Source organism: Phocoena sinus, chromosome 3 (assembly GCF_008692025.1).
Source record: "Phocoena sinus isolate mPhoSin1 chromosome 3, mPhoSin1.pri, whole genome shotgun sequence".
NCBI classification, from domain to species: domain Eukaryota; kingdom Metazoa; phylum Chordata; class Mammalia; order Artiodactyla; family Phocoenidae; genus Phocoena; species Phocoena sinus.
The window spans coordinates 6453677-6467894 of NC_045765.1; the positions used below are offsets into that span (position 1 = coordinate 6453677).

Consider the following 14218-nt stretch of genomic DNA (forward strand, 5'->3'; position numbering starts at 1 on the left):
CCACTTTCCCCGAAGTTTGGTGTTGGGAGAATGAGGAGGGAATGTGAGAGCTCGTGAATACTCGTGCAGCAGAAATAGTGGGTTTTGTGAAATCCTAAGCTTCTCTGACTACTGGATGGAAAAGCCAGTGATCTGAAGAACTTGAGTTTCTTGAACTCTCAGCTTGATGAGCTGCTAAATGACATGGCACGACAGTTCGGGGGTGGGGGGGAACGGCTGTACCTGAATTATCTTTACCAGATTGACCACCTTTAGCTACTATTCAGTGGTTCTGTGGGCTGCTGTGTGTTCTGCTCTGTGCATGGTGCTCCCACAGACAGATGCAGACAGGAGGGAATGAACTTGCTGTGCTAGTTTAGAACCTCACGCGGACAGACTCTTTGTTGTCTGCTGATCATCTCAGTGTGAAGGTCAGCCAGTTTCTCTGTGTGATAAGTTTTAAAGGCACTCTGAGACAATTGATGTTTGTGCATTAGGATTTGGTTGAGTCACTCACCAGTCTCCTTTTTCTCCCTCAGCTCCCATTTGATTTTACATGGAAGATGCTAAAAGACAAGTTCAACGAATGTGGTAAGTATTTGAGAGGCTTTCTAGGTGCTTCCTTGTGTTGTGCCTTGTTGGTGCTGCATTGGAGTCATGCAGCGAGGCTTCCATCCTCGTCTTCACAGACACCTTCCGTGACTCTGGAGGATGGATGGGACTTGCCATTTTTCTGCCTGTGCAAATATTCAAGCAGGTTGTTGAGTTTCCTTTTATGTGTCAGATACTTTTTCACCTGTGTTCTCATTTCATCTTTGTTTTTCTCTTTTTTTCCCCTTCCAGTTTTTGAAAGGAGGTAGTGTTGACCCCATTTTACAGAGTCAGGCCAAATCATGTTCCCAAGGTCACATGGCTTCTAAGTGACAAAGCTAAATAAAATAAATACATCTGAGACAAGGTTGTTTTCCACAATAGCACTATTGGTTTGCGCCTCAGAGAGCACTCGCCCAGCAGGTCCCTTGGGTGAGGTTTCACAGGCTCTGGGCACACAGTAGCTTGTGTGCGATGAAGCTAAGGGTCTCTGATAGAGGTTTCCTGGCACACCAGGCAGCCATTCTGGAAGGGTCACTTTGTGGCCAAAAAGAAGTTGTCTCCGGTTGAGGCCCTGCCCCTCACGCCTACCACCTCTTTTCTTTTAACCGTGTCAAGTTGGGAGCCCCAGCCCTAAGCCAGAGGTCTGGGTAGCTCCCTGGATCAAGGCTTCCTCAGTGTTTTCTCATTTCCTTTTGCTGCAGTGACTCAGATTTCACCACTATTGCTACTTCTCCTGGTTCTTCTCCCGGGTCAGCTGTTGAGCCATAGCCTGCCTTCTTGCCCTGTTCTTGTCCTCTTTCCACTCCTTAGTTCCCAAGTTGTAGTGGATATTCTGAAAAGTCAAATTGGATCACTTCCCCCTGCCACAGATGCCCAGAGGTGTCCCTCTGCTGTCAAGAGAAAGCCCAAACTACGATCCCCTGTATGACTTAATGTCACCCTAAGCTGTTTTAGACCTTTCCCGTGGGAAGCCCTCCAGGATGTTGACCTCTTAAGCAGAGTTGATGGCCCTAGAATTGTGAGTGCCAGCACCGGTTACACTGTGTGTTCTTGGCCCTGTGTTTCTGTGGCTCTTCCCTTGTAGATTGTTTCCATGGTGCTTGACACATACCTGGATGCTTAACCGGAGTTTGAATGAATATTTGTAACCTGTTTGCCAGTTATTACAAAGCTTGTATTTGGACAGTACAGAAGTGTCCACGGTATTGGCATTGGCCTTGTAAATGCGGTGGAGCAGTGTATTACATAAGTGAAGCCTCTGTAAAATTTGCCTATAAAGCTGGCTTCACACAGCGTCTTTTTATAACTCTTGAGAGTAAAAGTGTGCATTTGAAGCCGCCAGGAATGCTCATGGTGGGTCAGACTGTTGTCCCGTTGGCAGAAGAATGGCAATGTGGCTGAGGGCCACAGTAGCTGGGTTCCAGCCGCGGTGTTCTGAGCATTCATGCGCCAGGCGCGAGGGCCACCCTCCCTTTTGACTCTGTCAGCCGAAATCCAACAGGTGATCTGGACTCAGTGGAGCCCAGACTGAGGGCTGTGCTCTGGGTTTGCCTGATGAGTTGTGGTCTCTTCTTCCCTCCCTGTGCCCAGGCCACGTGCTGTATGCCGACATCAAGATGGAGAATGGGAAGTCCAAGGGGTGCGGTGTGGTTAAGTTTGAGTCGCCAGAGGTGGCTGAGAGAGCCTGCCGGATGATGAATGGGATGAAGCTGAGTGGCCGAGAGATTGATGTTCGAATCGATAGAAATGCTTAAGCAGTTGCCTTTTTTAAACATCGATACCAGACCTCTGAATTTGTATTTTTTCTTGTTAACCATTTTAATTTGTTGGCTGGATGTATAAAGATGTTTAAAAAATTCAGTTGCTTTTTGGGGTAATTTGAATTACTTTTTTAATGACTGGGATTCCATTTGACTGTTTGCATTGAGATTGCAATGTGCGCAATTTTTTTTGTAGTTGTGGCATCTTGTTGACATCGAATATGACTTTGATAATAAATACCAGTTCCTGAAAGCTGCTTGCTTTTGTGTGTGTGTTGTGGGGTAACTGCCCGAGTTTGGGGGAGCTAGAGCTGCTCAGTCTCCTTTCTACCCTTGGAGCTATGGACCCTTGGGGTGGGAGGCCACTGGCCCCAGCCACTTCAGAATAATTTCGTGGAAACGGAATCCTGAGTGGACCTCAATCCCCTAGGGCTGGTTAATGGTGCATTTGGCTGTCGGAGCCATCCTGTCTCCCCTGGTGCAGTTCTGTAGGGCACAGATGCTGCATCAGGCTCGTTTCCAGTTAGACTTTTGTCTCAGTCTGCTCTGGCTGCTGTAACAAACATTTGTTTCTTACAGTTCTGGAGGCTGGGAAGTCCAAGATCAAAGCGCTGGGAGATTCAGTGCCTGGTGAGGGCCCGGTCCTAGTCCGTGGATGACACCTTCTAGCTGTAACCTCACATGGCAGAAGGGGCCAGGGAACTTTCTCAGACCTCTTTTATTTATTTTTTAAAAAAATAATTTTTTAGCTTTATTTGTTTGGCTGCGCCGCACGGCTTGTGGGACCTTAGTTCCCCCACCAGGGGTTGAACCTGGGCCCTCAGCAGTGAAAGTGCGTGCAGAGTCCTAACCACTGGCCTGCCAGGGAACACTCTCAGACCTCTTTTGTAGGGGCACGAATCCCATTCATGAGGGCTCTGCTGCCACGACCTGATCCCCTCCCCAAAGGCCCCACCTCCTAGTACCATCACGTTGAGGGTTAGGTTTTCAACGCAGGAATTGTTTTTGGCAGCAAGGACACAAATGTTCAGTCCATAGCAGCTTTTCTTTGCTAAAACAGACCAAGTAGGGTGAGAGTTTCTGAGCATATTTTGTCCTGTCAGAGGTTTAGGCTGAACTTGATACCTGGACTCTTATCAGAACTGGGTCACATTCCCCCCAAGATGTGATCTCATACGTAAGTCCACTTGGGCTGTGTAGCCTGTGAGAAGCTGCAGCTGCTGCTTGTCACGTTGGATGTGGAGGGTCTTCATTCTGGCTGGTGGCTGACACGGGGTACCATCACGGGGACTCCCACCTCTAAGTCTAGCAAGGTGCCAGCTCCCTTGCTACCTTCTCCTGCCCTACTTTTCTCCTTTCTGGCCTATATCCTTGAGGGGTGCGACCTTGGAGAAGGGGGGTGACCCCACAGATTCCCCCAGGTGTCTGATCATGGCTCCAGTGTGTGGTGCCCATCAGGAGGGAAAGACAAGACAAGAAGCAGGAATTGCTTTAAAAGAGGGGCTTTATGTGGTCTGTGTCCGTGGTCAGACAGGAGCCTGGGCAGTTCTGTGACGGCCAAACTGGGATCCAGGGCTCCTTCGGTTAAGAGGTGGCTGTGGATTGGTGGGTTGTCCTGGGTCCCCATCCCTGTAGGCCTTATCGTCCCCCGGAGAATGGTTGGTTATCCAGAGGATCTGCCGAGGAGGGGTGACTTCCAGTGACCCTTGCCCCATAAGCAGGTAGCCAGCAGCCCCTGGTGGAGTGGGATGGGACCTTACCCCCTCCCAAGACACTGTAGTCCCTTCCAGTCCACCCGGAGCATCCACATACATACCCCAGGAACCGACGTCGTCATACACCTCTGTTTCCCTGGTTGAGAGCACAGTTAAGGTCAGTAAGGGTCACCCCACCCCTCCCCCCTAAATCCCCCACCCCATCAAGGCCAGCACTCACAGGGGCAGTAGAGCTGTTCTGGGTATGTAGCCATCTGCGAGGAGAGAGCGGGGGTGGGTGAGTTCTCCACCCTCCCTGGTGTTTGGCGTCTTCCCAGGGCTGCCCCTGCTGGGCTCACTCACACTTGCCCTTGGTGTCCCGGCACAGCATCTCCTCCGTGCTGGTGAACTCGATCACCTCCAGGATCTCCCCACGCCGAACCGCCAGGTGCTTGCCACCCCCGCGACGGGTCTTGGCGTTGGGGTCAATCATCATCCTTGTCTGAATCACAATCTCCCCCTCAAACTGGGGAGGAAGACATCAGAGCTTTTGGTCATGCTGCCACCCCGAGGACCCCTGCCTGGCTTCTTTCTGAGGATGGAATTTGTGGGGCTTTGGTCAACTGGGGCTGAGCGCAGCCCTCCCAGGACTCTTGCTTTGCTTGGGGTTCACACCTTGAACTTCTTCCGGAACTCCCGCTCAGCTTTCTCTGCCTTCCGGATCTGCTTCAGAGACTTCAGGTCCGTGGGCGGCAACTGCTGTGGCTGGGGGCCCTTCTCCTTCCTGAGCCCCCGGGGAGTTGGGTGCTCATGAGCAAGACGTGCTTCTCAGGGACCCCCTTTTACCGTCCTCCCAGAGCTCAGCCCCACCCTGTCCCACTCCCTTTGCCCTCTGGTACCTGGGCTCTTGATCTTGTGGTGGCCTCCTGGGGGGTTGCTGGGTAGACAGCACTTCATCTGGGACAGTCAGAATGCTGAGTTAGGGCAGGGACCATTGGTTCGGCCTCTGAATCTGGCGACCTGCTCTTTCCCTTGTCAGTTCTCAGGACCTTGGTCCCCTCCCCACCCCGCTGCCCAGGCCTTTCTCATGAGTTGTGAGTTCTAGTGGATTGCCTTTCATTTTCTTAACTCCTGTCGCAGGACAGGCGTGGCAGAAACCGTTACCACTCATTTCAGCTGTCTTGACTGTCATCCCAAGTTGCTTGCCGAGGAGGACCTAAGGGTTCAGAGAGGTAACGCAGCCTGCCCCAGGTCACCCAGCTGTTAAATGGTAGAGGCAGGATTTCTCTGTAGGCTTTTGAGGCCATTTCACGCCTGCCTTGTAGAGCAGGTGGGGTTCTGGGAATTGTGATGAGATTTGGGTCAAAAAGTAAGGCGAAGAAAAATATTTCCAGGAAGCAAAGAAGTCTGCCTCTGAGAAGGGGCTGTTGGGCTGGGGCTCTTGCCTGGCCTGGCTGATGATGAGACTGGACTGTGAGGGGTCTCCCAGGTGAGGACTGACTACCCCGCAAACGACCAGCTTTCCAGGTATGAGCCCTGCTGGCCAATGGTGTGGCTTACAGTGGGAGCCTTGTGAACACAAGGGGAGTGAAGGATTCAGAACCTGAAGCCCCTAGCTTTTTGCAGTCCTCTCTGAATGACTTGAAGTGCTGCTCTGGACATTTCTAGGCCAGCAGACCCTTCCATCGAGCTGCCCGAGGGGCATCTGCATGGTGCCCTTCCACCCCTTCAGACACTGAGTTTGCCTCCAGCCTCAGCTGGGTGGTGCTCGGGTAACGGTGCCACCCAGAGGCTGCCCAGGCCGGAGATGGTCACCCGGCTGGGAGCAGTCTTGACTTCACCCCAGGGCCCCTACAGACCTGCCGCAGCCAGAGAGTGCAGCCCTGGGCACGGCAGTGCGGGGCAGACCTTGGTGCCCTGTGTCCCCAGCTTTCTGGCAGTGTGATCCTGAGCACGCCACCCTCAGCTCCTGAGAAAGAGCTGGGCCCGGCCCCTCCAGAGGAGCCCCCAGCTGTGCAGGGAGCCTCTAGTGGAGCCGCCACTGCTCTGAGTGAGGCAGAGAGTGGGAGCGGGGAGCCCAGAGTCCTTCCAACTGGGGACAGACTTGAGAAGGGCAGAGCTGCCTTTGGGACAATCACTGAGCCCCACTCAGTGTCTCGAGAAGGGGGGAGATCTGGGGAAGCATGTGGTATTGGCTCAGAACCTTGAAGAATGACTGGCGGTTGTCCAGTGGCTGGGACGGTGAGCAGAGGGAGGGAAGTGCCTGGTCTACTTGGGGTTGGGGAAGGGGAAGCGAAGCGGTGGGCCACGCCTGCGGAGCTGCTGGAAGTGGATGGCCAGAGGTGCTCCCTCCCCACCCACGTCCACATCCCCAAGAGAGGCCCCCCAGACCCAAGCCACAGAGCTTAACTGGAGCGGAAGCAGGAGGGGCCCTGTCAGGAAGCTCTGTGCTAACAGGGGTGTTGCAAGCAGCCCCTGGGGAAAGCCCAGGAGAAGCAGAAGGGGCTGGGGAAGGAGTAACAGCTGTATAGGCAGCAGACTTTGGAGGGTGGCCTGGTGAGGAGGGAGCGGTAGCTGGGGATCCCAAAGGCACCTCTGATGAAACGTTCCCCTGCAGGAGACCCTTCCAAAGACAGGACAGGGAAGCAGCCTGGGAGCCTAGGGTCTGGGCTCCTGTGTATCGGCTGTGCGCCCTGGGGCAAGTCACTTCTTGCCTCAAGCTTGTCCTCAAGCTTGCACTCCTGTAAAATGGGCAGGACACTGCCTCGGGGGTGGTGGGCTGTGCACATTCGGTGAAGTGCTGGCATGGGAGCCTTGGTGTTTTCACATGGGGTTGGTGAATGCATCATCCCCGAGCTGGGCCTGCTTGGCCTTCATCCTGCTCTCCAGGGGCAGAGGTGTGGAAGGGAGAGAAGAAGCGTCCTTGGAAACCCAGAGCACAGAGAGAGAGTTGCCTGGGACTGCAGGCCTGGAGGGTCGGCCACACCCTGTCTCCAGCCCCTGCCTCTGAGTTCAGGCCCAAGTCCTGCCTGGACATCCCTCAGGCACCTCCAACACCATGGGTCCCTTACTCAGGTGCAGGCTCAACATTTGGGCCTCAACCCTGTCATGAGCCCGCTCTCGTCCCTGGTGATGCACCACCAAGTCCTCTTGCTGCTTTGTACCCGATCCTTCCACTGCTCTCCATGTCTTCTGCCACCACCCTGGCCCACACCCTGGTCAGGCTGCTGGCCTCTGGGCCGCCCTTACTCACATTGTTCCACCCACCAGGAGCTGGCGTGACCTTTCTGAAAGGTCCCTCCTCCTCTCTGCTTCCTCCCCTGGCGCTGCTTTCAATCCATCAGGGATATGGATTGCCACTTGGCGTCACGCTAGCAACATGGCAGAACACACCCTTGTGACAAATGTTCCCCAGGTGCCTTGGCAGACTGGTCTGGCTGAGGGCCTGGCCCCGTCACCAACAAACCTCTGCCCTTGGGGCTGGGTCTGGAGTTGTCTGTGGGCTCCACGTCCTCGTACAGCTCGTAGGTCTCATCTGGGTCCCTATGGGGATACCTGAGATGAGGGACTCTTTCGGTCCCGTGACCCACGCCTGTACCCCCTGACTCCCTACACTCACTGTGGGGTGTCTTCAGGCTGTCGAGCCAGGAAGCCAGCAGAAGAGCTCCTCGGCAGAGCTGTGGAGAGATGAGAACAGGAGGGAGGGAGGCGGGCACTGCCAGGGAGCCTCCACACCCTCCTTTCTGCCTGGGCCGCCCTCACCCACCTGTGCTTGCTGCCAAGGTCCTTCGAAATCTCTGGACGTCCCTGGGGCCTGGGGGCAGTGGGGGCTTGGCTGGAGGGGCGCCCAGGCTGCTGACTGGGGGGAGAGGCCTCCGCCGGGGTGGGTGGCCAGGTTTGAGGCCCAGCCTCGAGCCTCCACCGCGAGCGAGGGCTCCAGATCTCTGCTGCCTGGCTCCAAACCCTGGGCTGAGTGGGAACCTAGGGCTGGAGCCTGCAACGGCAGTGGGCAGTGAGCTCTCTGAACGGGAGCCAGGGAGTGGAGGCTTTCTAGGGAGGTCACCGAGGAACTCAGCCTGCGGGCGCTTCCTGGGCAGAGATCTGGGCTTGGGCTGCGAGGACTTGCAGGGCGGCCCCCGCCACTCAAACTCCTTGGGGAGCAGGCTGCACTCGGGCCCCGAGGATGTCCTGGGGAGGTCACCACACTCGGGCCGCGGGGCCTTCTCGGGGAGGTCACTCGGCGGAGGCTGTGGCATCTTTCCGGGGACTGTACTGAAGTTGGGCTGTGAGGAGTGAGGCTGGGGCTCACTGGACTCGGGCTTTGAAGGGGGCATTGGGGGGACCTCAGTGGACTCGGGCTGCGGCAGGGACTTCTCAGGGAGACCACTGACCCCAAGCTGCGGGGGCTTCTCGGGAACGGTACTGAACTTGGGCTGGGGGTGCTTCAGGGTGACCTCATTGGACTCAGGCTGCTGGGACTTCCTGGGGAGTGCACCGAACTTGGGCCCTGTGGGGGGCCTTGGGGCGTGGCTGAGCTCAGGCGGCAGGGGCTTCCTGGGGAATGGAGTGGCCTTGAGCTGTGGGACCTTCTTGGAGAGTTCACTGAACTCAAGTTTGCAGGGCTTCTTGGGCAGATCAGTGAACTCGGGCTGGGGGTGCTTCTTGGGATGCTCGCCTAGCTCAGGCTGTGGAAACTTTTTGAGGAGTTTGTTGAACTCGGGCTTTGGGGATATTTGGGGGAGTTTGCTGGTCTCGGGCTGAGAGGCCTGGAACTTTGCTTGAAGGCTCCGAAAGTCCTGATGACTCCCCTAGGGGACACGGAGTCAGGCAGGGACTCAGACACATGCGGGTGGTAGAGAGACGGACGTGGGACAAGCGGACATGGTCACGGACACGCACCCCCTTCCCCTGGCTCCTGTTCAGTTAGCTCCTCTCCCCCACCTTCTGCCCTTGGCTTGCCATCTCTGTTGGCCATAGACTCCCACGTTTTTGTGTCTCCAGCCTCCCGGCGGGTTGCAGGCTCTCCTAAACTACCACACCCTCTGACCTTGCCACTCAGGACCAGGATGCGCACCCAGCCTCACCCCACTCTTGACCCGAGCTCCTGGGGCCCCTGGGGCCTGCTGCTCCCATAGCCCGCCCCGCCCCCTCAGTCAGGGGAGCATCCTCGAGCTCCTTCCCCCCCCACCCCCCGCACGCCCCCAGGCCCTTCTTTTCTCATTTCAAAATACATCCGGAATCCAGCCACTTCTCACTGCCTGTACCACTGTCCTGGCCCGGAGGAGCCCAACCGGGGAAGGCAGTATCCCCTGTTGCCTGGATCATTTAATAGGCTCCTCCTTGGTCTCCTGCCCGCCCCCGCCCCCGACCCCCGACCCCGCGTCCCCATCCCTGGTCAGTCCCCTCACAACAGCCGGAGGAGGCCAGTTAACCCAGAGTCGGTTTGTGCACCTCTGCTCAAAATCTGGCCGTGTTCCTTCATTTCCCCACAGTAGAAGCTAGAGATCTCACGAGGGACTTCCCTGGCGGTCCAGTGGCCAAGACTCCGCACTCCCAACGCAGGGGGCCCGGGTTCGATCCCTGGTCAGGGAACTAGATCCCGCGTGCCACAACTAACGATTCTGCATGCTGCAACCAAGACCCAGTGCAGCCAAATAAATTAAAAAAAAAAAAAAAAAAAAATCTCACAAAGGCCCTGAACGGTAGATTCGACCTCTCCTACCCAGTCACCTCCTTGGCCTCCCCTTCTCCCATCTCCTGCCCTCTGCCTGGGACACTCTCCCCACTGCATGGCTCTCCTTCTCCTCTTCCAGGTCTCTGCTCCCATATTCCTTATTAGAGAGGACTTCCTCCCAGACCACCCTAATTAAAAAAAGAAGATTGGATTCCCCCTTCCCAGGATTCTCTATCCTCCCCAACCTGCCTGATGTTTCTCTTAGTTAGTACCTGACACCTTGTATCATTCTATTTATTTTACTTAATACTTTTTTTTGGGGGGTGGGGTGGGGGGGGCGGCGGTGGCCATGCCTCGCGGCATGTGGGATATTAGTTCTCCGACCAGGGATTGAACCCACGCCCCCTGCATTAGAAGTGCAGAGTCTTAATCACTGGACCGCAGGGGAGGTTCCAATACTTGTTTTTAAAATGTGTTTTGACTATTTGTGGGATTTTTTGGTTTTTGTTTTGGTCTCTCTCCTCCTCCTTTCCCCAGCCCCTGTGGACTGTCAGCGCCCCAAGGGCAGCAGCTTGTCTTGTGCATTGCTGTCCTCCCAGTGCCTGGCCTGTGCTAAGATGCTAAGTAATTCTTTGTTGAAATAACGTACAGGACGCAGAGACAGGCATGTGGGCGGCCTGACCATCACGTTCTCACACAGACTCACGTGGAGAGACACTAAGAGACCTAGAGGCAAACCTGAGGGCAGGGCCCCACAGTCCCAGACACCCTGACTGATGGTCAGGGATGCCCACCAGGCCCGGCAGGCAGGCTCCCGAGCGTGGGCACGCGCACCAGCCCTGGCACAGGAAGTCCGTCCCAGGTATGGTCTTGACCAGCCCCACATCCTTGGTCACGGACACGGGAGATGCACAAATAGGCCAGGCCTGCTCTGACCGACAAGTCACCCCAGAGGTGGCCCTGCCACAGCTCCCAGACCTGGCTTCACCTGGGGTCGAGGAGACCGGGGAGGGGAAGGGTACGACCTCGGGGACTTTGCCCCCGCCTGTGCCTCACTCTGCCCTGATCCAGAGAACAAGGAAAGGTGCCGGGGCCTGAGACGCCTCTGTGGAAGCCCCGCTAACTGGTGGGTTGGGGCAAGGCTCCCACGTGACCCAGGGGGCCAGAGAAGCCGGGGTCAGCAGGTCAGGCCTTGGGGCGCTGCTGGGGTGGGGGGTGGGCAGCGTGTGCGTGACCCGCTTTGTCGCCCCCAGGAAGGCCCTGCCCCTCACCCTGGATGCCTGTTACCGGGTTGCTATTCATGGTGGGGGGGTCGTCTGGGCAGTGCCACCCGTCCCCCTTCTAGTCGCAGCCTCAGCCTCTGCTACAGGCCCCTCGGGAGCCTGAGCTGTCCCAGAGGTGGGTCCTGGCTGCCTCCTACCTCTGGGCGTTTGGGTCGGTCACAACCCTGAAAACCTGCCTGCCCCTCTGCCGCCCCGCTCTTGGAATGTGCCTTCCAGTTTCCACCCGTGGCATCCCCTGCCTCCGGCCAGTGGGGGGCTCTCCCAGGGCTTGGGGGCTCACTCACCATGGCTGCAGGCGGGTGACGGGCCACAGGGCGAGTGGGACCTGAGCCAGGGCTGCTGCCTTCAGGAAGTGACTGTAGCTTCTGCTCCACGGGCCCCACAGGGTGGGGTCTACTGGCCAGGCGGGAGGGCAGAGGAGGAAGGGGAGGAGGGGGGACAGCCCCAGCCTGTCTTCAGGTCCTGCTGGGAGCTTCTTGAATTCCTGTCCTGCGTTGCGCTTTGTGCATTTCTCAGCAGACACCCAACGGTCACTCGTTTCTCGACTCTGCTGGCCCCCTCTCTCCCACCCCATGCCCTGCTGTGTGCTGACCTCCGGACTCCAGGAAGAACTCATGCCAGGCCCTGAGGACCTCCTGCCGACAGAGGCAGGCCAAGGCCAACTCCTCCCAGGGCCTCTGTGGGAGGGGAGTGGTAGTTCTCAGCGGGAAAGGGGCACGGCCAGTTCCGGGCCGTGAGACCCCAGGAATCGAGCGAGCCTGACGGGTGAGGCCCTCCTGCTGGCTCTTGTTGCCTCAGTCCGCCTTCCTCATTTCAACACTTCCCTGTAGCCTGATTTCCAGCTCTGAGCAGGACTTAGCACTTCCCTGTTACAGGGGCAACTGTAACAAGGGCTGAGGGCCCAGGTGGGATGGCACGTTTGGTGGTGGGTGGGTGGGGAATGTCCAAGGCTCCCAGAGGACAAGAGAAGGAGGAAAATGGGGACAGCTGGGAGGCCAGCAGAGAGGGGGTGAAGGTGGTAGGCAAGATTAGAGCTGTGAGGGTGCAGGGTGCGAGGCCAGACAAGGGAGACCCTGATGGCAGGGCTCGGTCCCCAGGAAGTCAGTGACCTCAGGCTCATAGAGAAAGGGAGAAAACAACCAGTGGGAGAGTGCAGAGCCCCGATTCTCAGTTCAGCTATGCCACCGGCATCCTTTGAGTTCACAGAAAGACAGAAGCTCCAGGAGATTTTGACTTAATTGGTCTGAGGTGGGGCCTCAGCTTCTGAAACATCCCAGGTGATGCCCATACTGCTGGTCCAAGGATCACAGCAAGAGTAACAGAGATGTACTGAAGTCTCCAGAAAGATCCACATGAGACAGGGACGGAGGCTGGGCATTGCATTCCCAGCAGGAGCCCTTCACTTGCCTCTGCCATGAAGGCCACAGACTGCAGTCGGCAATGACTCCGCCTGCGTCTGCTCTTAAGAGCACAGCTTGGGGATTCTGGAGCCTCTGTGCCCGTGCATCCCTGTCCTTGAACGGACAGACATGCACGCTGGGTCACATTTCCGGATGTTGGTCCGCCTCCGAGTAGGAGGCTGGGGATGATGAAGAGGTCTGGGTCCTGGAGCGGCTCAGCCTGTTCAACGTGAGCCTGCAGTCTCAGGCCAACCTGCCCCCTCTGGGGCGGCTGTGTAAGGTGGGTGCCTGCTTGGACGCGCCGGCCCCTCATTCATTCTCCCTTCAGACCGACACTCTTGGGCGCCCTCTGCTGGGCGGAGCCGGGGCCCTAAGAGGACTCAGCTTTCAGGCATCCTGGAGTTGGGGTGCGGTGGAGGGACCCTCTGTGGGGCTCCCAGCTTGGTTGGCCAGAGGGAGGTCAGGGGCTGCAGGAGCCCAGAAGGGACAGTGGGAACAGTAAGACTTCCCAGGCGAGCAGACAAAGGTTGGATGGGAGTTGGGAGGGGGTGAAGGTAGGGGTCAGTTTTCAGAGTGACCCAACTCCCTAGGCCTCAGGGCAATTTCAGCTTGCTCCAGAGGGCAGCGAGGGGCCCAGGGGGCACTGTGGACCCACTGTACCCATGGGAGGGGCTGTTGCATCTTTGTGGGTGACGCGGTTGGGGGGGCGGCACCTACCTGGACCAAGATACCTGGGTCTCTCTGGGAAGGTCCTGACAGACTGCGAAGTGGCACTGCCTAGATTCGGGGGTGCCTGAATGAGGAGCTTGATGGGGAAAACTCCAGGGGCTGGGGGACCCTGGTACGCTGGAGATGGGACACCAAGCCCTGAAGATGCAGGAAGGGATGGGCCTAAAGCCATATTCCCAAGGGTGTCTAGGGGCCTTGTGAGTGCAGAAAAAGGAGAGTGTGCCCTTTGGGCCTTGCTGCCTGGGTTTTCTCATCAGTGGTAACTGCCCCGCTTCTGGGGTGGTGCAGAATCGGTGACTTGGAACCGGGCCCGGCTAGAGTCAGGGCTCAGTCAGCTTACCCTCCTAGCCTCACCTCTATCTGTAAAGTGGGCCCCTGGACCCACCTCCTCCCCAGGTTCCTGAGAGGGTCCCAGGCAGCCGGCCACAGGCTTGGTGGTTGGAGTGATGTCAACCACCTGCGAACATTTCCCAAGCCCCCTCCCTCGCTCCCCATTCCTCTTTTGAATCCTCACAAGAACTCCAAAGGATGAGCATTCATGACACTCATTTTAAGGAGTAAGAAACTGAGATGCAGAGAGATTGTCTTCCCCAGGATCACCCAGCTGTGGTTCCAAGGCTTCTGGCTGAGAAGGGGGAGGGGAGCTCACAGGGGGCCTGAGCCCCAGGGTTCCCTGACGGCCCATCTGGCCCTACAGCAGGTGCTCAGTGACAGCCGCTTCTGTGGGGGCCTGGAGGTGCTAGCAGAGTGGGCGCCTGGCCTGAGCCACCTGCGACTCAGCTGCAACCCCATCAAGGACACTGGAGCCCTAAAGCCCCTTGTGAGGCTGAGGGCAATGGGGCAGGCAGGCGGGCAGGCCGGCTCCTGGGTCCAGGTGGGACAGGTCCAAAGGGTGCCCAGATCTCCCTGTTGCCCTTCCCAGGAGAAGCTGAAGGGCCTTCAGAACTTGGAGCTGTTCGGCTTCGAGGAGTCACAGCAGCTGCGCTAACGGAGCAGGATTTTGAGTCGTTACCCGAGCTCGGCTACCTGGATGGCTTCAATGCTGGGGACCCTGCTCAACTCTGAGACTGAGGCCAACATGCTGGGGGACGAAGATTCTGAGGAG

The 14218-nt window shown here is 57.2% G+C and overlaps 2 protein-coding genes across 21 annotated transcripts in view; one reads left to right on the forward strand and one right to left on the reverse strand.

Annotated features, from left to right (window-relative positions):
* The window catches only part of HNRNPM (heterogeneous nuclear ribonucleoprotein M), a 38150-nt gene extending 35560 nt beyond the window's left edge, over positions 1-2590 (forward strand). For 9 of the 20 annotated variants that reach the window (XM_032627647.1, XM_032627649.1, XM_032627653.1 and 6 more), the window contains one exon: positions 519-2590. In XM_032627647.1, the coding sequence (XP_032483538.1) occupies positions 519-839 (321 nt within the window). In that variant the 3' untranslated portion in view covers positions 840-2590. The remainder of the gene's footprint in view (positions 1-518) is intronic. The other 11 variants (XM_032627667.1, XM_032627659.1, XM_032627661.1 and 8 more) reach the window with 5 other exon arrangements.
* Positions 2591-3819: 1229 nt separating this feature from the next.
* On the reverse strand, positions 3820-11803 carry PRAM1 (PML-RARA regulated adaptor molecule 1). Its single transcript, XM_032627669.1, has 10 exons — positions 11269-11803; positions 7794-8835; positions 7647-7704; positions 7494-7570; positions 4927-4984; positions 4703-4811; positions 4391-4553; positions 4269-4302; positions 4150-4184; positions 3820-4009 (listed from the first exon to the last, which is right to left on the reverse strand). The coding sequence occupies exons 1-10, from the start codon at positions 11269-11271 to the stop codon at positions 3972-3974; spliced, it is 1617 nt and encodes a 538-aa protein (XP_032483560.1). The 5' UTR covers positions 11272-11803; the 3' UTR covers positions 3820-3971.
* Between the last annotated feature and the right edge of the window lie 2415 nt (positions 11804-14218).

Bases quoted from the DNA above. Each gene is read 5' to 3' on its own strand.
- PRAM1 (XM_032627669.1), bottom strand. The intron at 4,812-4,926 runs GTACCAGAGGGC...CCGGGGGCTCAG, and splicing joins CCACAAGATCAAGAGCCCAG to GAAGGAGAAGGGCCCCCAGC. The intron at 4,303-4,390 runs GTGAGTGAGCCC...CTCTCCTCGCAG, and splicing joins CCGGGACACCAAGGGCAAGT to ATGGCTACATACCCAGAACA.